This window comes from Sinocyclocheilus rhinocerous, unplaced genomic scaffold (assembly GCF_001515625.1).
Source record: "Sinocyclocheilus rhinocerous isolate Xijiao unplaced genomic scaffold, SAMN03320098_v1.1 scaffold682, whole genome shotgun sequence".
Classification (NCBI taxonomy): Eukaryota; Metazoa; Chordata; class Actinopteri; order Cypriniformes; family Cyprinidae; genus Sinocyclocheilus; species Sinocyclocheilus rhinocerous.
Genome location: NW_015642528.1, coordinates 2438302 through 2464509, shown reverse-complemented (window position 1 = coordinate 2464509; position 26208 = coordinate 2438302). Strand labels below are relative to the sequence as shown.

Sequence of the window (26208 nt, the reverse complement as noted above, 5' to 3'; positions counted from 1 at the left end):
AGTAACATGGATGACAGGACACACATTCTTCAGCACACTGCACATATTTGTTTACATAATACTGAACAGTTTTACCATTTTAAATTGCATTATATTGTTTTGCACTTACTTAGCATAGTTGTATGACAATAGCAAACAGTCATTTTTTCAGTTTAAGTCAGTTCATTGTTGATTCATTACATTTCTAGGAGATCTAATGTTTTAAGGGTATTGTAATTAGATAATGCATCCATATGTTTGTCTGTGTCCCCTCACAGAACTTCAAATATACTGATCTGGTTCAATTATTAGGCAAGGAAGATGATCAGATCTCGGTCTTTCTGTGATCATCTGAAACCAGACCAAGATCTTGACTTTCTTGAACATTGCAAGACTTGGGTGAAGGTCTGCAGTCACCTTGCTGCTCTTGTTTGTAATTGAATTTACATGGATGCATTATTGACAATGAGTTATGAAAAAAAAAAGTTTTATTGAGACTGATCATCCTATCCTGATCATTAACAACAACAGTAATAGTAACAATACCAATAATAATAACTAAAATCTAACTCGTGCTCATATGCCACTGAATGATATAGACATTAGCTTAAAATTACACCCAGGGTGACCTTTAAACATGTTTGCATTTTACACAGACAATCATTAAAAACAGGGTGACACCTAATCTATGTCATCCCTGTTACCCAAATGTCAAAACCTGTTACCCTGAAAAGTAACAGGGATGACAGTAACAGGTTTGACGATTTCAAACTAATTAGCTAATTTCTAGCTAATAGTCAGGTTCACAAAAGCACATGTTGTACATTTTGAAAGGATTTCACTTATAGATATTGATTATATTAAATATAAGAAATAATTGTTTAAATTTACATTTTAAAAATGGTAACAGTATTGACACTGCATGATATCCGTAGTCGAGCCTCATAAATCATCAAAAATAGAACATTATAGAAGTGAGTGTTTGAAGCGTGCATTTCCGTGGTAAGAGCGATCTATATTCCTACCGTTATGGCGAGCACTAGCAAAGCGTTTAGAGGGTGTGTGGTAACGGTAACACCTGATGACACACACGATCTCTGCGTTGTTACCAAAGGGTTGCCTATGAGCGTGCTATTCTTTCTGAGTTCGGAGATTTACTGCTAGGCCATTCCAGCTTTATATCTTAGATCGAGTTGGTGACTCTCAAACATATTGGGTTTGGTATGCACCATTCCATCTATGAGCTGCTCTTTCAGAGTGCCACGAGAGCCCCCTTAGAACGGTATCCTAAAATCCATGTTATGGTAAGTGTGCACGTGGCCGTGTGTACAAAACTTATAATAAGAAGAATAATTGGCCATATGTGTACAAAACTTATTTAATTAAATTATTAAGCTTGCAAACAAATGACTATTATTCATTTAAAATAAAATTAAACAAAACAACAAATGAAAAAAAAATTTTGCAGAATGAAAAAAGCCTTGATGTATTGCAAAGCTTAATTTTTCTATCACAATAATTTAACTAATCAATTTTATTATATATTATTATGGTAAAAGTGTTATATAGGCCTATGCCTAAAAATAACAAAATGTTCAGATGTTTTACGCACCATTTCTGATTGGTTGGGGGCAGGCATAAATTTACTAATACTAAGCCAAATACTAATAACTAAATACGATAATAAATAGCTTCTACAATGGCACTGGAAACTAAAAACTAGCTTTTCTGTGATGCTTCATCTACGCCACTAGGTGTCAATAGAACTTCAACTCAGCTTTCACACCAACCAGTGTGACAAACAAAAAATGAGTGGACCTTTAAATAAACACAACTTCACAGACGTGCTAATGTGTCAGATGTTTGGAGCCTCTCACCCTCCACTGAGATGTCCTGGATTGCAAAGCGCAGGATGATGGTCCAGATCATACCGAGGGTCATTTTCAAATTACCATCCACAATCTCTGCAAGTCAGAACAGCCAGAAAAAACACTTATGGAAAGGGAAAGGGACAAGAATAAGGGGGCTTAAGGAGCTTATATTAGAGAAACTGAAACAGAAGAGGTTTGTTAAGCCTCACCTTCAGCACCGATGGAGACCAGTTTCACTCCCTTGCTGCTGATAAATTCCAGGGCCTTGTTTACGTTGGCGATCTTGTGGAAACGCATTTTGCCTTTGTCTGGTTTAGGGAGTCTCTCACCTGATATAACACACACAGAGACACAAAATCATACCATAAGGACATGTATAGAAATATTCATTTGCTTCTTGTGAGACTGTTAATGGGGGAAGTGTAGAGTAATAATGGCCACATTATTTTTACATGAGCTACATTTGGGAACCTGAAAGCCTTATATATGATTCAAAGGCCAGAAATATGGGAAATGCAGAATACGATCCCACAACTAATAAAGCAACCACAGTCAAATCTCACTTAAAAGTATATTTCTTTAACGTCCAACTGTTCCACAGGTGCGAAACTGATATTAGTCAAATGCAACACATGAACATGACACTGATATGGGTCTCATCGACAGATCCAGTGAGACGCTTACCTGAGATAACCTCCAGCAGCAGCATGAGTTTGAGTCCATTCCTGAAGTCTTCTTCAATGTTCTCGATCTGTGTCCCTGCCTTACGCAGGTGAGAGTTGCACCAGGCAGTGAAGGTCTGAAGTGAAAAAAGAAAAAATGAAGTCTTCAGCAGTCATCCATTTACACATCATCCAGTTACACCATTTTGTATCATGTTTCATTTTGTTCAAAGGTGCGACACAATGTGGTCATATAGAAACACAGTGGATGTCATCCTTTTATGTGAAAGAATTTAATTATATGTCAAATAAAATAAAATATTGAGGGCATTTGCCCCCAAATTTAAAATATCTTTTTTTTTTTTTTTTTTTTTGAGTGGCATTTTTGCTTTGAGCAAAGATTCATTTCTGTCCCTGATCTACACATAGTTGGATCTATAAGAAGCGTTGACTGTACATGCCTCACTGGGAGCCCCAGCGTAAGAGAGAAGGGGACAGAGAGCGAGTGTGGTGACTGAAGAATGCCAAGGCCCAACGTAATTTGATGTAAGTCTGGAAGCGGAGACCCTTTTGCAGCAGGTGGCCACCCTTCAAATCACCCCCCTCTGCCAAAGATCACCAAAATTAGCCTGGGAGGGTGAGGTGAAGATGAGGAGGAGGAGGAGGAGGAGGAGGAGAAGGAGAAGGAGAGGCTATATCGGGGAGCCATGAGACACCAGCAGACAGCTGAAAGCACCGCATTCCTGGAACAGACGCTCAAAACACTACAGCGCGAAAAAAAATGTGTGATGTTCCACGACACTGTTGGGCCGTTTATTTTATATAACATCCTCATAAAACATACAATTATAATCAAAAGCAATAAACTTCACTGAGTGTTATTTTAAATTGGAGACTGAATGACATAACATGGATTCAAGAAATGAAAAGGGCAATTGTTTTAGTGGCCACCCAAGTATGTGCATCAGGAATATGAAAATTTTTTCTTGGACGTCCTTGAACTCGCTACATTGTGAATGGGGGTAAAAATATTTAGTCAAGCAACAGGTTGGTTGTACAGAAATAACTTGGCATGTTGGTGATGCTTTCATTACGTTTTCACATGCTTATTGCTTTAGCATTGATGATGTATACACTCTTTAAGTCAATTAAAATGTTTATACATATTTAGTTTGCCAGATCATATTTTTCATATATAACCTAAAGCAGTAAATACTAGTCAGCTTTGATTAATGTATATTTCAAATAGCTTAAAATCTACATATGAATTAAAAAGTATACACTCTTTAAGTCAATTAAAATGTTTATACATATTTAGTTTGCCAGATCATATTTTTCATATATAACCTAAAGCAGTAAATACTAGTCAGCTTTGATTAATGTATATTTCAAATAGCTTAAAACTTCAAATGGGGGGGGGGGGGACATCTATAAAGAAGTCTTGCACAACTTAATGAATTAAAAAATCGAGATGGCGCAAACTGAAGCAACTATTCAAAATAGCCTGCAAAAATATAAAGCATGCACTGTGTTGATTCCAGCTGAATCTTGATCTGAGGTTCTGTTTCTAATGTCAGATACTGTGCAGTGATGACTACAGCAGAGATGCTCTCTATCACCAAGGATTTATTTTAGCCTTGCGATCCATTGGCACTCCAGTTACATCATCACTTCAACTATTCCTGTCATACATACATCTGTGCAAATGCTTTGCATTACTAAGTCAGCTGACTGCAGTCCCGCTGCTATCATGACAGGGCATTGTTTAAAGTGAAGACTTTACAAGACTTTATTTGTATATTTTTATAAATTAAAGGGCCACAGAGCATGAAGCAGATTTAGATTTAGATCAATTTATGTATATATTATTCCAACATTTAATATTTTAATAAAACCTATTTGCACATTTGGCTATCTTGGCTATATTTTTTTCCCCCCAAAGTTGTAAAAATGGAAGAAAATACTATTTCAGTCCTTCTAATTTAAAATGTAATGTCAAATTCAATGTTACTTCCCGTTTCTTTGTATTTGTGAAATTTGTGAAAACTGTTTCTACACCAATTTTTACACCATGTGTATACACAAAGAAATATAAACTATTTAAATTCACCTTAGCACCGTTCTCCCACATTTTACCATTTTTTTCAGAACAAAATAAGTAATATGGAATCAATAAAGACATCTACACTCTTAAAAATAAAGGTTATTTATTGGCATCTGGTTTCATGAAACCTTTCCATTATACAAAAAGTTCTTTAGATTTTTTAATTGTTTTTACACCAAGACAAAACTGAAAAAAAAAAAAAGTTCTTTAGTGAAGCAAAAACAGTTCCCTTTTGGAACCTTTAATTTAAGAGAGTAAACGGGATTGGCTACAGAAACTCATGACCTGCAACCAATTATTATTGTCCCATTATATGTCCCACCCTCTTTTATTGTTCTCATTTACATGGCCATGGAAGTCAAATCCAGCCTGAAATAAGTTTACCTGGCTGACCTGGTCTCCTACAGTAAACTACCTCCCAGCCCCCATGCTTTCATTAGGTAGTTTATAGAAGCTCCCCTAGAAGGACACCTCTTCTGGAATAGCAACTGCCATTCGATCGTACTCATGACTTTCTTCACCCCCCATTTCCCACCTCCACCCCACCCCCGTGTGCCTGAAGAATGTGCACACCTATCTGAAACCCTCAGGTTCTGCGCTAAGTGTAAGGCTTTCTAATTAGAATGAAAAAAATACATTTGCAGACACACAAATTTCATCATATGAAATATGCATACTTTTATATACCCACTTTATACAAATGAAAGGGAAATGGAAAAGGTGTAATTAGGTGACATACTATTCAGCACACTAAGCAGACGTCTTATATAATAATAATAATAATAATAATAATAATAAAATTCAGGTAAGTGTCCAATACTTTATGAGAAACTACAGATACAATCTCCATAAAACCCTGACACTGGAAATGTAACTGATGGAGGTAACTAGATGAGGCCTGGACTACATTCACCACGCCTCAAACTGATGACTGTTCAAGCATGGAAAGCAGAAAGGGATCCATAAGAGGTGTGGGGGTGTGACACAACATAGAATTTTATAATAAATCCAGAATTAAACAACAATATTCAGCGTGTCTCAGAATCTCTTGCTTCTCAAAACTCGTGAGAAACTTTTTCCTTTTTAAAAAACATTAACATGAATATGCACAGACAAAAAAGAACATAAGGAATAGAGACTATTGCAAATGTTTTTATTAAGGATTTTCACCTAAGGGAAAATTCTGCTTTACAGTCTCGCTCTTGCTAGCTGATCAAAACTGCTGCAAGATTATTTATGCTCTACAGATGACAGCAATGCCACAAGCACATTCCACTGGATCACGCATCCTCTTTTACAGTAGCAGGAAGAAAGTACTGAAGCTACTAAGGGTTTCATTTGACACTGCCTTAAAATTATAGGTCTTTAAATACTTTAAAACTTCCTTCCAAACTTAAATAAAATTTTACTGTAAATCTGTTGCATCTATACTCAATCTGTTTTAGATGGCTGCGGATGTGTTTCAGTTCTATAGATGGATATCACATAATTTTGCATTACTACTACGACAAGCACCAAAATCCACTCTCCAAATCCAAAGTCATTCTGTGAACCAGACATCTATGTGCTAGTACAGTAAGTATTATGACTTTACTGTCAAACTATCCCAATCCCCAAAAATATGGCATTATATATGGTATTGCCATCTGGCAGATTATGTGTGACTAATGAACATTAATGAGAACCTCTGTTAGTATCATTAATTGATATACTACTATCATTTTTGTTAATATTTTGAATTAGATTATATTTTTTATAATTTGCTTACATTTTTTATTTTAGTTACTTGGCAATAAGCTGAAATAAAATAAGTTTATGTTTTTTTTATATTTTGATTCAGTTCGTGTTTATTTTGTATCAAGCAACAAAAATGTTTTCAATGGTTTTAATTTTAGTTAACAATGATAGCACTTATGGGAACACTACCTGCCTGTAAGGTAATATCCCCACTGCAGTTGACACTAACAAGATACATAGATGTTTTCACAGAGGAGGTCACAGCAGAATTACTGATAGAAACTACAGAGGGAATAAATAGTAGCTGTGAGATAGTTGTAGAGCAAGTTGCAGCACATTCAGGTGAAAGGGCTGAAACATAGGATTCTGGTAACATGATATTTAACATTTGAAGGCCTGGTATTTAAAGCTGCAACCTAGGTAAAGCTGTAACCTACTGTAGACTTACATGCAGTCATTTAGCTGCCAGTTCACCACTTAATAAATGTGTATACACAAAGAAATATAAACTATTTAAATTCACCTTAGCACCGTTCTCCCACATTTTACCATTTTTTTCAGAACAAAATAAGTAATATGGAATCAATAAAGACATCTACACTCTTAAAAATAAAGGTTATTTATTGGCATCTGGTTTCATGAAACCTTTCCATTATACAAAAAGTTCTTTAGATTTTTTAATTGTTTTTACACCAAGACAAAACTGAAAAAAAAAAAAAGTTCTTTAGTGAAGCAAAAACAGTTCCCTTTTGGAACCTTTAATTTAAGAGAGTAAACGGGATTGGCTACAGAAACTCATGACCTGCAACCAATTATTATTGTCCCATTATATGTCCCACCCTCTTTTATTGTTCTCATTTACATGGCCATGGAAGTCAAATCCAGCCTGAAATAAGTTTACCTGGCTGACCTGGTCTCCTACAGTAAACTACCTCCCAGCCCCCATGCTTTCATTAGGTAGTTTATAGAAGCTCCCCTAGAAGGACACCTCTTCTGGAATAGCAACTGCCATTCGATCGTACTCATGACTTTCTTCACCCCCCATTTCCCACCTCCACCCCACCCCCGTGTGCCTGAAGAATGTGCACACCTATCTGAAACCCTCAGGTTCTGCGCTAAGTGTAAGGCTTTCTAATTAGAATGAAAAAAATACATTTGCAGACACACAAATTTCATCATATGAAATATGCATACTTTTATATACCCACTTTATACAAATGAAAGGGAAATGGAAAAGGTGTAATTAGGTGACATACTATTCAGCACACTAAGCAGACGTCTTATATAATAATAATAATAATAATAATAATAATAAAATTCAGGTAAGTGTCCAATACTTTATGAGAAACTACAGATACAATCTCCATAAAACCCTGACACTGGAAATGTAACTGATGGAGGTAACTAGATGAGGCCTGGACTACATTCACCACGCCTCAAACTGATGACTGTTCAAGCATGGAAAGCAGAAAGGGATCCATAAGAGGTGTGGGGGTGTGACACAACATAGAATTTTATAATAAATCCAGAATTAAACAACAATATTCAGCGTGTCTCAGAATCTCTTGCTTCTCAAAACTCAATGGTCCACTTGGCTTCCCTTGCAGGATCTGACACATTAATTAACAGACACTAGAAAAATAGTTAAGTAATACAATACTGTAGAGATACTGTCTCTCCACATAAGAATCTAGTCTCAGGATTGAACTAATAAATGGTACGTGACCAAGATACCAAAGCATGAGGACGCTAAGTACTCGAGAGTAATTCTCCGAAGCAGGTAGGCTTAAAGGTATAGCATGAAGCACAGTAATGGTTAAATGCAAGGAAGGCTGTGATATCAGCACTTAGTGAGGTCTTTTTGAAGAGAATTGTGCAGCATGACAGTTCTGCATGGACAGAATGCTTCACATTCGGGTGCAAAAACACTCTTTTTTCAAGCTTTGTTTAAATCGACTTTAGCTTCCACAACGTAGCCACTATCTGCCAAGATTTCACATAATTGACCCTCAGTGAGCATTAAAAATTACACATATTCCTTCTGAAATTTAATTTTTATCAGTAATTGAAATACAAAGTACCAAAACAAAGGTTTACTGAGTAGCTTATCTTTTGAAATGGCTATTTTGACTAGAAAACAACTGCTGTCACATTCCACAAATATGGTACCATACAAAAACCTTTTTTTTTTTGTTTTGTTTAAATCATTAAAGGCATTAATGCATGTTTTTTGGGAGGCCTTTTAAATATGCCTGACAAACTATTATAGAACATAAAACTAATCTAGAATGAAAGTAGCTAATCAACTTTCACAAATCAAGGTTAAACCTCATTAAACTACAACAAGGTTGCAAAGGTCGGCATAAAAAGAAAACGAAATAAAACATACAATTTAGTTTGACATCCTGAGGTTCATGACCAACATTTTTTGAAGGTTATGCACCATCAGGTCATATTTTGTACCCTATTCATGAAAAGTGTCAGTTTCTTAGACTTGGTCCTTACTGACCAACCAAACTGAAACTCACAAAGCTATAATGTTTTTCAATCTAGCACTGGGTGCACTCTGCCAGAAAGAAAAATGCCTGTGCCCTCAACAGGACGTAAATAAATCTGCACGGTCGTCATGTTAAATCCTTGCTTATTAATAAACACCTCTCACATGTGCCATCAGTCATTTAACTAGAATCAACAGATGATGATGAACAAACTGCTTGGATTAATGAGTTGGGGGACAGGATGGGTCCCATATTTTTAGTTGTAGGGTTTATTTGCGGCTCTCAGTGCTTAACCCCTTCCGTCCATTCTGAACACTGTCTGTCCACTGTTGCCTCATCTGCTCACTTTGGTGTAGTTATGTCTACTGTCATATATTCATGAAATATATTCATCTAATTTCCTGCAGTTAATTAGTTGCAGTAATACTAACATTATAACATATAACCCATTAATAATTTTAATAAAAAATATATTCCTACCAAATGGATAATGTTGAAATTAAAGATGAATACAAAATTATTCAACCATTTTCGCTGCTCAAGTCAACGAGGTCGCAGCTGATTGGTCCGTGTTGCTGAGCGGTGTATGACGTGGAGGCTAGACGCTTGTAGACACCGAATGACAATTAAAAATTCGTACAGATTTGACATCCTAATACTGCTTTTCATTCCATAAAGCAGGCCTACTCAGCCATTAAAAACAAAATGTTATATATCTTTTTTTTCTGGCTGTAGACTAATATTTAAATTCACTTTACGTAAACCTCTATAAACAAAAGCAAGTAGTGAGCACACAAAGCCCTCGCGAGTTTTTACCTTACGCTGCTGCTTCTCCCAGGCCGGGTCCAGTAACAGATCGCGATCCCAGTCATCCTCTTGGGTCATGTATTCCTCAGTCGTAGACATCATGTAAGAACTGTACTGCACTTGCGTTTCAATCGCTGTCATTTTTTCCGTCTTCCGTGGGGTGCTTAGTATCCCCTCAACCTACACAACCTTATTATTTACCTCTTAATTCAACATACACCCCCCGTGCCGTACAGTCAGAGTCCCGTGCGGGTTTGGAGAGAAGACAGACCCCTGCCTGCGGTAACTGCTCCCACCGGCCGATGAACTGACAGCTGGTGCTCAAACTCAAATAAGGGGACCCAATATGAGTGACTGACCGCTGCAGTATTTGGTCACAACTTCATTTCATAAAAGGATATGGGCGGGATTTAAGAACGGTACAGAATGACCAGCGTTAAGTCTGAGTATTGAGTTTAAGTATTAGGTAAACAAAAGACGTTCATTCAGCATAATTAAAATCATAGGTCCAGAAAAAGTTCAGCAACTTTGGTCTATGACATGTAAGGTTTCCCTCACATGCAAAAACGGAGGTTCCTGGGTTGTTAAAACATTTTTTTGATTAGGCATTTAGGTTTGTATAAAATGTAAACATAAATCAATTGAACATGAAAATAAATAATGAGAAGAAAAAAAACAAGACCACATAATATGATTTAAGCATCGTTTATTGAACTTCTCAAGAAGAAAATACAAATATGGCACTAAAACCAGTTTGCAAATAAAAAACGTTAGGATTAAGATCCCTCTGACTTTTCACAATTACATAAACCACAATGAATGTTGCCCATTCAGACCTAGAAAAAAAGATCAATGATACTCGAACATCCCTGAATCACTGAGTATTTCAGTTCTTAATAACCTACAATCATAGTTTATCTACAAGTAGCCTAATGCTCCACTGTCCAACTTTTCAAAAAGCACCTCTAAATTAGAGATGAAGCTTTAGGTCATTAGAAGATTGTGAGAAAGACAGAAAATCAATACGTATAATTGTAAAGAGCGCTCAGTTCTAAAATTTGAAAGAGATTTGAGGTTAACGCCTTGTTGAAGATTAGAGGAATTAATAAACTGTGATGTCGAAAAATGTTAATTATAGACAAGAACGTGTTTTAAGTAATGTTTGGAGTGACTGAATAGGCTTACCTTTAACAAACACTCACCACATTTTTTTTCTGACAAATTCATAGCAGACTGTCCCTACTAGGTTAAACTGAAAAAGATTTGTTACTTTTACTTATGAACATATACTAAATCATGCTCAATTCTTACCCTGAGAATGGAGGAAAACGTAATCCCTACAATAGTCAAAAGTCTAAATTTGGCAGGAAAACAGATGGACCCTTTTCTCAGAGTGAAAACTGAAATCAGTGTTGCAGTGGGATCTATGATCTTGTGAGGCTGAAATTGTGGCAGTAGGCATAAAGTTGAGGTGGGTGTGAGCTGGACACATTGGTTACTCACCTACAAGACCATTGCCCTACTTTTGGTCATCTCTGCACCCTTCTTAAGTATTCAAAGCACAGTTGAAGCGCCTCATCTCGCCAACTGGAAGTGCTTCAAAAAGACTAAATGCCAGAGAACAAGCCAAGGCAAATGTCAGCCATTCTTCCCTCAAATTGTTTGAAAAAAAAAAAAAAAACACACTTGGAAATTTATTTCCAGCTCATCTTGAAAGCATACTGCGAGAAAACATACCTCAAAGGCACTAAAACCTTTTATCATGAGAATTTGGTGCCAAAAGAGTCAGTATTATAAATATGAATAATGCAGTAAGTAGGATTTTTTTTTTTGTCCAAATACCAAACCATGAGCATTTCGGGAAGCTGAAAGAGGTGATTCTACTGCTCCAGGCCATTAAAAAAAACAAAATTCCCCCTCAATAGGCACTGATCCAACCACACAGCAGAAAACAAGTGCCCTCCCCCATTGTGTTGACTGTATTGTCAGTATAAACTGATGTGGGCCTGATCTGAGCTTCTCTAAGCAGCTGTGCTAGAATCATGGGGAAGTGTATAATCGAGGTGCAGGCATGGTTGGGGGCAAATGGCTTTACCTTAGTGGGGAGCACGTCCGAGGCATTGTGGGGCGCTAATTCTCTTCCCCCGTCATGCTCAACTTGGCGTCCTGAGACCCGGGAGCCATTATAGCTGTAGTTAGCGAAAAGGGAAAATGTGGCTGGAACAGCAGTAATAATAACAAGAAATATGCACTATTTATAATAATACAAAACAGATCAAATAATTTACTGTGTAGAATCATTTGTGTGGAGCTCTGGTGTGCTGCAAAAAGCTACACCACCACCACCTTTCCATCTGCATTCTATCACACATCAAATTAAGAACATTAACACTACAGTGGATGTTTGCCTGTGAGGTTTAAGTAACGAGATGAAGTCGAATGTAGAGTGTTGAAATTATGGGTTACATGTGCTACGTGAGATTTGTGTGTGTACCCCACCATATTTCTTTGGAATGAAAGACTGAAGACTGCCTGAGGGGCATTCTAGGAAAAGAGGACATACATAACATGATTAAACAAACCATTCTCTTGATCATACCTTCCAATTTCAATCATAATGCACTGAAGGCTATTTGAAGGGAAGCTACTTAACTGTCATAACATCTACATCCCCTCAAAAATCCATTGCAGTTGCTATGAAATTTTGGGTAGATTCCCTTCAAAAAAGACTGAAACATCTAGCACTAGATACATGGACTTTAACCTGGATTAATTATTCACACACTTTCGGTTTATAATGTCATAACATGAATGTTTAATTGAATTGCCTAAAATGCTCATGAACTGGGACAACACATTTCTCCTTAAGAACAAAAACAAAAAATACAATTGTATGAAGCACTTCACTTTTTTTCCCCCCACTCTTAGAACCAATTGCCTTAACTAGCTATATGTCAGGCCTGAACAGGTTTTACACTCCCCATCCCTAAGTAACTAAGTGTTTCCACCCCAAAGCCCCTGAAATCAATTCACATGACCCTAAGGATAAAGAGACTATGATAAATGTAAATGTGAACAAAATAAATGGTCAGTGAAACATAATAGTAATTGCATGGGGCTACTTTCAAAAGAAACAAAAAGAACGTAAAATCCTCATTCTCTTTTAAGGTCATTTGAGGGGTTTCCACCCATACTTATAAGTCAATACTCCCAAGAATTTGGTCCATGTAAGAGAGGGATGCAAAGCTAGAGATGGCAGTCGTTTGCACTTTAAATCCTGCAAAAACATGCATAATCGCTACTGGCAGGTTATAGAACCAGTTGTTTGCTATTTAGCAACAACGACACCTCAAACTCATTCAGAGTCAATAGAGGCATCCGAATGGAAAACATTTAGAACAAATATGCTTCTCGACTGACAAACAAACTTGTCCCTTTTGCAATGAATCTATTCTTGCCCTCTCTTTTCCAAAAGATGATTTTAATATCAGTTTTAATGTTGTCAAACTGGGCAGGTATAACCATCTGCACTAGTGAGGCAGTGGTTAGAGCATTTAAGTACAGGTTTGTGGATTTGTTTGGTACTGATTCACCTTAATATGCCCAAATGCCTGCTGTTCCTCACTCAAATAGGTATATACGAAAAAGGCCTGATGTGTATGTGATTGTGGTGCTCATGTGTAAGCTAATGGATCAGTTAACATTGTGTTCTCACTCTCTCACACACACACAGACTTCACACAGGTCCTCTGTACATTCTAGCTAAACTATGCGGTCTTCCTAGTCGCTGTGAAACTTAACATCAGTCCAAGCCAAATACAATATGCTGACAACAATTTGGATTAGGATATTTGACTGAGGCTTGCTCCTTTCTTGAACCATGAATTTAATAAAACTGTACCTGAAGTACTTGGTTTTACAAAAGTCTGTACACAAAAAAGGTTTATTTTCACAAGGCACAGTCATTTGACTTCAGAGGATGTCTGACCCGACAAAGTCAAACAGTATTTTATCTATAAAAGTGACAGCTGATGTACTTCTGAGCACTTCGGGGGAGAAAAAAAAAAAAAACACTTAAACTGAGTAGCTCAGAATCAAAACTTTCATGGCCATGTAAACGTCTACATTCTGTACATAATGAGATATTTAACATTATGAGGGGGAAAGATAACTGCGAAACTACAATATCCGGGTTTGATGTAGCAGTAATAATTCAATTTATCCCTTTCCTCTAGTTTCTTTTGTCATGTAGGACCAAAATTGACACACGCACACATTTTCACAACCAAACACGCGTGCACACACTCGTGAGGTGGTGAGTGCTATCGATATGGGGACTCAGATGTGTGTTGCTGAAGGTAATCAGGACGGCGTAGGAGGGGCTCCATGTGTGTTGAAGTTGGCTCATACACTCTTGGTGAAGCAATTGTGCCAGGGGCGGCCATCTGTTGCACATCCATTGGGCCTGGAGGCATCATGGGCATCTGAGGGGGTGGTGGCGGTGGATAGCTGTACTGGTACTGCTGATATTGCTGGTATTGCTGGTATTGTTGGTACTGTTGGTACTGATGGTACTGTTGGTAGTACTCGGCATAGCACCTGGTATGGAGAATGGAGAGTTTAGATGTGCTTTGTTGACAAAACAATAAATAATGTTTTGCATATATGTGTGTGTGTGTGTGTGTGTCCGTGGACCACAAAACCAGTCATAAGTCGCTGGGGTACATTTGTAGCAATAGCCAATAATACATCGTATGGGTCAAAATTATATAATTAAAAAAAAATAGAATTTTTCTTTTATGCCAAAAATCGTAAGGATATTAAATAAAGATCATGTTAAATAAAGATATTGTAAATTTCCTACCATAAATATCAAAACAATTTTTGATTAGTAACATGCATTGCTAGGAACTTCATTTGGACAACTTTAAATGCAATTTTCTCAATATTTTGATTTTTTTTGCACTCTCAGATTACAGATTTTCAAATAGTTGTATCTCGGCCAAATATTGTCCTATCCTAACAAACCATACATCAATGGAAAGCTTATTTATTCACATTGATGTATAAATCTAAATTTCAAAAAATTTACCCTTATGACTGGTTTTGTGGTCCAGGGTCACACACACTTTTTAGTATATAATATTTAAATATAATTGAAAAAATATTTTATATCCATCTTCATTGAGATTATGATGCCAAATATTTAGGATGCCTTTACCTTGCAATTGGGTCGCCATTTTTAACTGCAGGTAGTTCTGGACCTCCAGGAGGTGTTGGGAGCAGGGCCCGTCGTTTGGGACGCGTCTGGGAGAACGGCTGGGGAACTGGATCAGGCAGTAATGGGGCCGAACGCCGTACTGGACTTCGGTCTCGGTCAGATTTGGTCACTGCCTGCTGTTCGGCCAGCACTTGTTGTCCCTGCTCAAAGAATCGTGCCCTAGCGGCTTCAAAGATGGCTTGGGGGTTAGGATCCGTGCCTCCCATGGTCCCATAAGCTGGACTGGCACCGTACAGACAGGAATTTGCTCCATAGGCAGGGTTAACAGTGGCAGGGTTAACGGCGGCAGCGCCCGGCGGTGCTTCTCTTTCCGTGGGGTAGCCATCCGCGGCTTGGCTCGTCAACGTGTTCAGCACCTGGTCTGCAACAGAACTGTAGACTTGACTCGCCAGGGCACCATAGACTGCGGCGCTGACAGGTTTGCCATCAAACCTGGAAGTGGTCAAGTCTTTCAGAGCTGCAAACGTTGGGTCAGTGCTCGCAGTGTTGTAGAAAGAGTTGTGCACACTCTGCTGCACCTGAAGGGGAAGTCCGGCAGCAGCGGCAGCAGCTGCAGCCAAGACAGCAGCCTGACTCTGGTGGTGCTCCATTGAAGGCCTGTTGATCGGGCATTCTCCTGCAAAGTGGCCATGTGCACCGCAGCTGGCACACGGGACCTTGTTTGTGGTCGGCTGTACCTTTGAGAGCTCCACTGCAAGTGGACGCCCCATAAATGAGGTCCCGTGAAGACCCTCAATGGCTTGTTCTGCATCCTCTTTGCGCTCCATGTGCACAAAGGCGTAGCCTGTGAATGAGGAGGGTTTTGCTGCAAGAGAACACGTCATAACATTATATAACGGCAAGAAATACGCACTGATACAAAGCAGGTGCATTATACACATACTTACTCTTTACTTTATCACAATCGAGCACTTTGCCGTAAGCCGAGAAGAGATCATACAGGTCTTCAACTGAACAGGAAGCGCACAAGTTCCCCACAAATACTTTGGTGGAATTGAGAGGCCTCCCTTTGGATTCCTCAACTACAAGGCTCCGGCCACGGTACTCTCGACCATTCAGATCACGGATGGCACGGTCAGCAGCCCCTTCTCCCTGCAGATGGACAAAGGCAAACTGCCTCAGTACAGTTATGTGCACCACTTCTCCATAAGGGGCCAAAAGTGCTATTAGGTCATCTTGTGTGGTTTCCAAATCCAGATTCCCAACAAAGAGCTTCACTGCGTTGCTGTCGTCCATTGCACCCCAGAATACCTAAAAATAGGGAACAAGCCTTATTTCTTTCTTTTTGGCGGCAAGACCTAATTCGTTCTAAAACCAAACGGGTCTGAAATTCAAGACGGGCTAATCAAACATGTTGAATTGGTTGAGCTTAATAAGGAGCACTGACACACCGTAATTCGAATTACGCGCGCCTCTTTTACAGACAGTTTTGTTGAATATAAGGGAGCTGTTCAAACAGAACAGCCACGTAGCTGCTTTTCCATTTTTTATGTAAACAAGCGTTAGAAACGTGTTTAAACACTTCTCTCGCGTATGACACTGCGTTTTAAAACGCGACGCTTAAATTAAATGCTTTCACTTAAAAAACAAAAAACAAAACGCGTTCTGTGTGAATAGCCCCATAATACAATTCGTCGCGCCACTCGTAGTGTAGATGATAGACACAAGCAAAAAGAAAAAAGAAAGTCTCCGACCATTATAGTTATTGTAGTTGTTTAAGAAACCAATTGCTAGCCCGCCAGTTGCGAGGACGCGCTGATAATCTGCGCTGCGCCGTCGTTTCTAGAAAGCGCTGAGCTCAGAGTTTAGCTAATGACAACTGGCGATGATTTACACGCATACCGTTAGCCAGCTGACTTTTAACCACTTCCTCGAAATGTTCGCACCTGTCAACCCCATAAGACGCACTATTTGTGTTCATATAAGCCTCGAACGCATTAAAATAGCATAATTAGCACACGCGTAGTTTGCTAGACACGCGCTAGCTTATTAGCAGCCATAAACAAGGAAATACAAAAAAAAATGATCGCTTATCTCACTCACTGTTAAAACAATACCGGGAATGGGTAAAACAAATTACGAGCAAATGCTAATGAACTAATTCGAAGCACTAAGGTATCAAACGGACAAAAGTGTTTTGTCTACCCTCTTACCTAACGCGGCGGAGAGACTTCATATCCGTTTCCCGACTCTTTGGTGGTGTTCTTTTGGTGTAGTCCGTGTGAGTACAAATACTAGATGGAAGGATCCGGACGCTCTCATTGTTATAAAGTATTCTTATACTTCATAAGGAAAGTTCACAATTTCATAGGGAAGAATGTTGTTGTTTTTTAAATAATGTTTTTCGAAATACTTAACGGGATACACCCAGAGAGACATAATAAGTAATAGAGTTGAAGATTCAGGTTTGAGCTGGAAAGTCATTAAACATAATATTTGAAAATATTTTCGTGAGATTTGATAGAATATGCACATAATGTGAAATCACACGCGTATATCTATCTATATATTTTTTTTTTCCTCATTATATTCATGTATATTGTTTGTCACAACAACGCATGCGCATAACCAGGTATGAAACAACTTGTCATGTATGAGAACTCTCCCCTGGAAAACAGACGTGTGGGAAGACGAAACATGGATAGTGTGAATCACAGTTTCATACAGACGCCTCTAGGCATCTTTTCAAGCGTGTGGAAAGGGAAATGACAAGCAGCATTCACCTATATATTTCCTGGACTTTCCACATTTCCAAAAGTAATTCAGAGCATTTGTTTGGATCTGACAATTTGGGAAAAGTCACGAAGTGGTGTAGTTTGTTCTTTCTGAATAACAGCGACTGATAAACAGAGGTAAGTGACTCTTCTTCTCTATAACTTTTAAATAGAGTCATGTGTTTGGTTATGACTATGTTTTAGTGCCATGTGACATTTACATTACAGTAAAATATTAACCTTCTTCAAAGAGAGATTGAAGTTTGTGCTCAGTCACGAGGCGTGAGTAAGATGCAGATTTTTTTAAATAATGAAGATTGTGTTTAATGACTTTTGACAGATGCTACGTTATTGAACAAATAACAAGAAACACGTGACAACTCGCATTGTCACGATTTATATCCTATATTGTACTCTCTCTCTAGACCTACTAATGTTATTACCTACTATGTTATTGACTACTAATTATTATTATTGATGAATTATTAGCGAATTACTATTTGTGAATGATATTATTCTGGGCATACATTTTTCTAGCTTTCAAGTCTCCAATATGACTGCGGCTCATTTTTAAATAAAAGTAAACAAACTTGAAACTAAATAAGAATGTTCAAGGTGCTGAAATAAAATTTAAAAAAAAGTTACAAGTCTTCAATCTCTTATTATTTCTTATAAAACAGTGAAGCAATTTTATTTTTAATATTAATATTTGAAATACCTCTGTGAACCAAATCAAAAGTAGTGTACCAATTCAGAAATCAATTTTGATGTTATGTGACAAAATATATTTATTTGAAATATCCCACATTAAAAATTTTTATGAAAAAGGCCCATTTCGTTCAGGTAGAGTAATAGAGAATCATATAGAGTCACCTTTAAAAAAACATGTTTATAAAACATTGTCAAAAAGTTGATTTTTGAAAGAAAAAAATGAAAATTACTAAATAAGTTGTGTACACTCATGTATTTAAGGTGCAAGTATTTTGTGTTTACACCAATAGATTATGTATTTTTAAAGATTTCTCCTTTTTTATCATTTTTATTTATTATTTACCCATAAGCAGACTTATTAAAATAATATGATAAACTGTTATTAAAGACATGTCTCGGGATTAAATCTGAATAAAGTTACTCATGAATCTACAACATTCAGGGGGCTTTTTTTCAAGGAACCAAATGGTCCCTTGAGAGCAAAGTTTTAATATAGGACTTTATTAATATAGTTTTTTATACTTAAGTACATATGTTCTTTATATTCCAAGTAACATCAAAATTATTATTATTATTTATTTAATTTAAAAAATTTTTTTTTTTGCAAACATAATTCTCAGTTGAACCTAGTTAGGAGCATGAAGTTTTGGGAAAAGTATCTGACCTTTCCTAAATTTTAACAGTGGAGGCGTGTGTGTCCGTGGGTAGGAATGCTCAGTGGAATATGTAAGCCTCTGTTGCCATAGCAGCCTTTGGCTCTTGCCAAAAAGTATTCCATACTGGCCCACACAGAGTCAACCTGCTACCCAACCTCACTCAACTAGTGAACAAGTTACTTTAGTGTTAGCTTTAGAGACTAGAATGTTCATTATGTAAGATGCATCAGTGAAGTTTTGAAACAATCATTCACTTTCACTTATTTTATTTTCATTATTATTATTTTTAACGGAATTGGACAGATTCTCGTAATGATAAAACGCCTTTATTACACACTTCTTGAATTTAATACTAATTGCAGTTCCTCTTCACTTTCCGTAAAGTTTGGTATAAATGACGCTTCTGTTGTGTCGTCTTTAAGAACAATGCAAGTGCTTTTTTGAATGGTCTGTGTGAATGCAGAACAAAAACAGAAGAGAGGTGCTATTAGTCACACTGCAACACATGGTTCTCACATGGCCAGGAGAAATACAAAGTCACTGAGTGAGTTTCCCTCAGCCATTGAAGAGCAACGGTCGGAAGGAATAAGTAGACACATGATTGTGGTGAAAATAGTAATTCTAGGAAAACAGTGACAAAATGTTAGAGAAAAACAGAGATGTGTGCATGAATAATTTACTGTAAGACTCTCTGACGTAAAGACATCCTCTTGAACTGGTCAGAACTTCCTTTTTTGTGTCAAGTGCCAACGCGAACATCCACAAAGAAGAGAAACAGAGATTCATTGCCAAAGGAGTTGAAATCTCGCTGTCGTTCTGAAGATGCAGGGTGACCCTGTCTACGACTATCCTGACGCTCGGCCCCTGGGGGAGAGATGGACATGTCCACAGAGAGGATCCCTGAGGAGCATCAGTGTACTGGACCGGCTCTTGTTGACGCACCCTGTGTGGCTCCAGCTGTCCATTAACTCGGCTACAGCTCTACACATCCTGCGGCGTGAGCCCCCCGGGGTGAGCAGCACATCCGTACCACCATCTGTTTTAAAAACAGACAGTTACAGCAAACTTTTAACAGCATTTTTGGAAACTTTTGTTACCTTGCAGACCTTCCTGGTGCGTAAGTCCAGTACATCGCAGAAAAAAATGTTGTGCGTCCGGCTGGCAGACGACAGCATGCCGTCCTTCTTCAAACAGGTCGTCATTCGTGAAGACGACTCAGGTGAGTTTGAAAGGAAACAGTTTTACAGTATATAGGAATATATTAAGCTTGATATCTTAAGTGAAAACAAGCAATACGTCTTGAAGAAAAACGACAAAAAATTTACATATTTAAATTGCATGTAAAATACATGTGTTACATAAAGATTAGTGTAAGTCAGTCATATTATTCTGCTTTTTGTTTTCAGTTGAATTTTTGTGTCGACTCAAGTTATGTAACCAAACTATTTCCTTGTTGTCAACAGCCTTCTCTTTGGAAAGCTCTGCTATTAGTTTCCCAGACCTGTGCAGACTCATTGCCTTCTACTGTGTTAGTCGGTATGGATTAGTATTTACTATTTTCTATCTACAACAACAGCATGGCACTCCTCAAATATGACATTTCTATTCCATGATTTGCATATATCTGTAGGGATGTTCTTCCTTTCACTCTGGAGCTGCCTGAAGCAATTGCCAAGGCTTCTTCACAGAAACAGTTGGAGTCAATCTCTCATATGGGTGTGGGTAGGTAAAAGATTCATAGTCTGTTGAAATTAATTGCAGGTTTGAAAGAAGCCAATCTGTAAGGCATGGTCGATCACTGCTTCTTGTATACTGTCTCTCTGTATTGTACAAAAAAGGCTAAATTGGCAAAAAAAAAAAAAAGTGGCAAAAGTTTAGGGCCAGTATGTTTTTTTTTTATGTGAAAGAAATTAATATTTTATTTAGCAATGACACAATAAACTGATCAAAAATGACTGACTTTAGCAAAAAGTCACACTTTATTTTAAGATCCAATTCTCGCTATTAACAAACTATCAACTATGAATTTTGCCTCGATAAACTCCTAATTTGCTGCTTGTTAATAGTTAGTAAGGTAGTTGTTAAGTTTAGGTATTGGGTAGGATTAGGGATGTAGAATATGTTCATGTAGAATAAATGCTGTATAATACTAATCAATAACCAATGTTAATAATAGGCATGCTAATAAGCAACTAGTTAATTGTGAGAATTGGTCCATATACTAAAGTGTTACCAGACATTTATAATGTTACGAAAGATTTCTATTTTAAATCAATGCTGTTCTTTTGAACATTCTATTCATCAAAGATTAAAAAAAAATGTAATATGGTTATTTGTAATATTGTTCTTTTCAACGTTTTTCATTAGAAATGTTTCTTGAGCAGCAAATCAGCATATTAGAATGATTTCTGAAAGGTCATGTGACACTGAAGACTGGAAAATTCAGCTTTGCCATCACAAGAATAAATTACAATTTAATTAAATTATATTCAAATATGAAGTAGTTAATTTTATACACACACACACACACACAATAAAGGTATACAATTTACACTTTATACATTTGTAAAAATTTTGTCAAAATCAATTAAATTTGCCAAAAATTACAGTGTTATGTGTGTGTGTGTGTGTTTTACACTTAATATTTACTTTAAATATTGAAGATTAACCTAAAGTAAAATAGAGGAAGTGTAGTACCCAGTATTGGCCAATATAATTCCAATAACTTATATAATAATTACAAAAAAATTCTAAAATCAGCCAATAACAGATATACTCAGGTTATACTGTTATTTTAGAATTCGTAAATGTCAGCTAATATGTATCATAAAATATGTTTGTCCTGATCTCGATGCTCTTCTGTATTCAACAGAGTTCTGGAGTTCCCACTTAAATGTCCGGGGTCCTCGCAATGAACCTCCTGCCACTGACAAACTCTTGCCTCCAAGTTCAAGCCCACAAGACTGCCCATCAACGCCCATCAATCCAAACCCCACCCCGTTCCAGGAGCTTTGTCCAATCCAGACACGGAGTCCCTGCGAGCTAGATTACGGGGGAGGCAAAGGTTTATGTTTTGTCAACCCTCTTTTCCTACAAGACTACCCAGGTCGCAACGCCATGCGAAGGCGTCATCATTTCAAAACCAGCGTCAAGGTTCGTGTCTCCACTGAAAATTCCAGCCCCTTGTCGCCCCCTGTCCTCCCACCACCTCCACCGCCGTTACTGGCTAAAGCCAAATGCAAAGCCAGATTGAAAGCTGCAAAGCAGATGACCCCACCTGTTGCAGTTCAGGCCAGTGAGGAAGCTATCAAAAAGACTGTGGAGGAAGCCACGGACTACATGCAACCTTGTGAATCATCACAGAAGAAAGCCAAGGTCACCTCTACTCTTTCTCCCACCGCTGAAGAAGATGACTATCAGATGCCTAAAGCTCTTCAGAAGGTATGGAACCGATTTTATGGGACATTTTAGTTTAATTTCTGAGTTTTTAATAACTGACTCTTTGCGTTTTTAGGCCCGGCCAAAAATCCTGGAGCAGAAAGGACAGGAAGAAGATGAGGAGGAAGAGGACGAAGGACTTGTGCTGGAACAGCGACATGCTCCGTCTCTCAGTGAGCTGGACAGCAGCAGTTCCCTCAGCAGCCTCGACGAGACGGAGGAGAGTCCCGAACGTCCTCCCCTCGTACGAGGCACTAGCAACCCTGTCATGCAACCTCCCAGGAAGTCCATGTCTGCTCTGCGCAAAATGAGCGCTGCCTTCATATCCTTTTTCGCCCCAGAGAAGCGAGTGGCGCGGATGGTGGAGGACCTGTCTCGTGACCGTCGCATGGCATTTGGCACTCTGGTACAGGACTTCCTGAGGCAGCAGAGAGACGCGCTGAAGCCCCATTGCTTGACCTCTGCTGTACAGCTGCTGCAGGATTTGCGTCTCTTCATCAATCAATCCAAAGATTTCCTCCTGGAATGTGGAGAGCTGGAACCTCCAATAGAAACTCTTTTGACTGAGAATGAAAAAGGTATTTAAGTCTGTGTGATTTTGTTTAATAATGTTGTCTGTATCATTTCACCAAGTTAAATGTTGAAATACCTCTATGTCTTCCTGTGTGCAGACCAAGCACTGGAGAAGGCCATGTTCCGCTGTGTGCTGAAACCTCTGAAGCCTCAGATTGATGCGGCTCTTCGGACCCTGCACAAACAAGATGGTTCCTTCCAAAGAATGATGGACAGCTTGCAAAGAGCCAAAGGAGCCTCACCACAGAAGCTCTTTGGGGTTCAGGTGGGCGTTCCTGATGCCCAGGGTATTGAGAAAATTAAGCACAAGCTGACTCTAATGCAGCGGGCGTACTCGCCCATTGACAAAGTGCTGCTGCTCTTGCAGATCTGCAAACTCATTTACAAAACCATGAAAAACAAATCAGGTAAGGAGTTCTGGAATAACATTGGTTAATTTTACATGTGTTGATTTATTCTCGCACATACACTTCTATTCATAAGTCTGGGGTCAGTAAGATTTTTTTAAAAACTTAAGAATTGTGTCAAAAATACAGTAAAATATTGTGTAATATTATTACCATTTAAAATGACCGTTTTCTGTTTGAATATATTTTAAAATGTAATTCATTCCTGTGAAGTCAAATCTGAATTTTCAGCAGTCATTACTCCAGTCTTCAGTGTCACATGATCCTTCAGAAATCATTCTAATATGCTGATTTGCTGCTAAAGAAGCATTTCTTATTATCGATGCATTTTTCATGATTTTTTTATTAAAAAAAAGGTTCAAAAGCATTTATTTGAAATAGAAATCTTTGTAACATCATACATGTCTTTAATGTCACTTTTGATCAATTTAATGCATCCTTGCTGAATAAAAGAATTAAATTTAAAAATTTTAATTAAATATTCATTAAAAATATTAATTAAAAAAAAAAACTTGCTCATCCTTAACTTCTAAATGGTAGTATATATGTGTAGGTGTAACCAGTAGGGATGCACAATATACTGGTACCATATTGATAATTGACATATTGGTCGATATTGCATATTGAATTGTACATGCTCATTTCTCACATTTTTACAATTTGATTACCTTAGCCATCATCTAACGTTAATCTATATTCTTAAAAACAGGGCAGGAATTTGGTGCAGATGACTTCCTCCCAGCTCTCTCATATGTGATGGTGCTGTGCAATATGCCAGAGATCTCTCTGGAGGTGGAGCATGGCTGTATTAGATCAAATGGGTGCTTCTACTAAATACTGAGCATTTTTCAGTTTTTCTTTTTTAATAAATCTGCAAAGATGTCAACAATTCTGTGTCTGTCTGTCAATATGGGGTGCTGTGTGTACATTAATGAGGAAAAAAAATTAACTTAAATGATTTTAGCAAATGGCTGCAATATAACAAAGAGTGAAAAATTTAAGGGGGTCTGAATACTTTCCGTACCCACTGTATATATATATATATATACCTAATTTTATATTTTTTACATTTGGTAAACTTTGAGTCTGAGTGTTATCCTCTTACCCAAAATCAAGTTTTCATTCTGTAAAGCCTGTGTTAAGTATTTATTATTAATTCTCTTGAAGGGGGTTACTATCTGACAAGTGTCTATGCCAGTCTGAGTCTGATTCAGAGTCAGCCGGAGGATGTGCCACCCAACGGCCTCACAAACCAGGCCAGAGAGTCTCTGAAAGAATGGAGCCGGCGTCGGAGCAACGAAACCACAAGTCCGAAAGACAACAAATTGCACCAGGTCAGATACACTGGTTGAACAAAGCACATCTACTCTATCTGAACTGTGCAAGTATAGTCCAAAAAAACAAGTTTTGTTTCTGTGCTTACAGAGGTTTATAAAGGTGCTGTTTCAAGATGGCGACAGTAGCTTGGTAAAAACTCTCATGTGGAAGACTGCGTAATCTATATTCTTAAAAACAGGGCAGGAATTTGGTGCAGATGACTTCCTCCCAGCTCTCTCATATGTGATGGTGCTGTGCAATATGCCAGAGATCTCTCTGGAGGTGGAGTATATGATGGAGCTTTTGGAAAGCTCTTGGCTTACAGGAGAAGGTACGGACACAAACAGCTCCACGTACACTGCGCTCAGATTTAGTTATGAATTTTGAGTTACACAGCTAATCAATACATGAATATATATATATATATATATACAGTGGGTACGTGAACTGTGCAAGTATAGTCCAAAAAAACAAGTGTTGTTTCTGTGCTTACAGAGGTTTATAAAGGTGCTGTTTCAAGATGGCGACAGTAGCTTGGTAAAAACTCTCATGTGGAAGACTGCGCTCAACGGTGAGGCTATGGCTCAGCTCTGTGCTGTGAAGTTTGGAGTGGACCGGCCGGAGGATTACAGCCTGTACTGGAGGAGAGATGGGGTGCTAACGCCTCTCCCGCCTAACGCCCAGATTCAAGACCTGCAGAGCATGGGCATGAGTGGGGTTCCTTTTATTTACCAGGCGTCCAGTCAGGATGAAAGGTCCCAGAAGCTGAACAGAGGGAGCGCAGTGGATCTAACAGAGGCGGCTTCATAATATGGGACTTCTTCAGATGTCACACATCTGTAGGTCAAAGCAATTCTGCATTTTATGCAGCATGCCTGATTTCACAAAGAAAGGCTGATGAAATAATAATAATATCCTCGTAATGGAGCTCAGTAACCATTTGAGGTGTTTTCCACTGAATCTATTTAATGTTGACTGTAAGACTAGATTACACCTTTTGGCATCCATGGAACCTTTCCATTACACAATATGTTCTTCATAGTAAAAATGTTCTTTATGAAAATGTTCTTCACACACTAAGAAAAAAGTAGTTTTTTTTCTTTGGGGAACCAAGAATTCTTCTATGGCATTGCTGCAAGCCCCCTTTTTGGAACCTTTATTTTTTAGTTTGTACATTTCGTAAGATGCTAAATCAGCCTGTTTAGTGTCCATTGCTGGTAATTATTGATTGTGTTTAGCTGGTGTTGTGTGATATTTCATTGGGCTAAATTATTAAGCATTTGCTTGTGTTATATTGCGTTTAATATTCTTATAGGTTGGTTATTAATGACTGGATTCATTACTCCAACTCTCAGTTCTCAGATGTTGTTTTTTTTTCCCATTTTAGTCTTTTCTAATGTAAAATGTATGAGTAATTAACCAATTATGGAAATATCTCTATTTATGATATGGT

At 37.9% G+C, this 26208-nt stretch overlaps 3 protein-coding genes across 4 annotated transcripts in view; 1 reads left to right on the top strand and 2 right to left on the bottom strand.

Annotated features, from left to right (window-relative positions):
* Positions 1-10005, bottom strand: part of LOC107756180 (alpha-actinin-3) — a 16233-nt gene extending 6228 nt beyond the window's left edge. The window contains exons 1-4 of the mRNA XM_016573215.1: positions 9668-10005; positions 2535-2649; positions 2060-2179; positions 1857-1943 (exon numbers count right to left, since the gene is read on the bottom strand). Of these exons, the coding sequence (XP_016428701.1) occupies positions 1857-1943; positions 2060-2179; positions 2535-2649; positions 9668-9799 (454 nt within the window). The 5' untranslated portion in view covers positions 9800-10005. The remainder of the gene's footprint in view (positions 1-1856; positions 1944-2059; positions 2180-2534; positions 2650-9667) is intronic.
* A 2438-nt stretch (positions 10006-12443) lies between these two features.
* Positions 12444-17182, bottom strand: LOC107756179 (RNA-binding protein 4-like). Of its 2 annotated transcripts, none has more exons than XM_016573212.1 (4): positions 17093-17182; positions 15827-16190; positions 14880-15744; positions 12444-14257 (listed from the first exon to the last, which is right to left on the bottom strand). In XM_016573212.1, exons 2-4 carry the CDS (start codon positions 16173-16175, stop codon positions 13981-13983), a joined length of 1491 nt encoding a protein of 496 aa, XP_016428698.1. In that variant the 5' UTR covers positions 16176-16190; positions 17093-17182; the 3' UTR covers positions 12444-13980. The 2 variants fall into 2 exon arrangements, with proteins under 2 accessions (XP_016428698.1, XP_016428700.1); XM_016573214.1 differs by lacking the exon at positions 17093-17182 and adding an exon at positions 16983-17080.
* A 301-nt stretch (positions 17183-17483) lies between these two features.
* Positions 17484-25877, top strand: LOC107756178 (ras and Rab interactor 2-like). The gene is made up of 11 exons (XM_016573211.1): positions 17484-17791; positions 19765-20031; positions 20125-20239; positions 20484-20556; positions 20651-20742; positions 21893-22461; positions 22535-23036; positions 23130-23438; positions 24148-24243; positions 24582-24772; positions 25251-25877. Exons 2-11 carry the CDS (start codon positions 19843-19845, stop codon positions 25563-25565), a joined length of 2451 nt encoding a protein of 816 aa, XP_016428697.1. The 5' UTR covers positions 17484-17791; positions 19765-19842; the 3' UTR covers positions 25566-25877.
* The last annotated feature ends 331 nt before the right edge of the window (positions 25878-26208 follow it).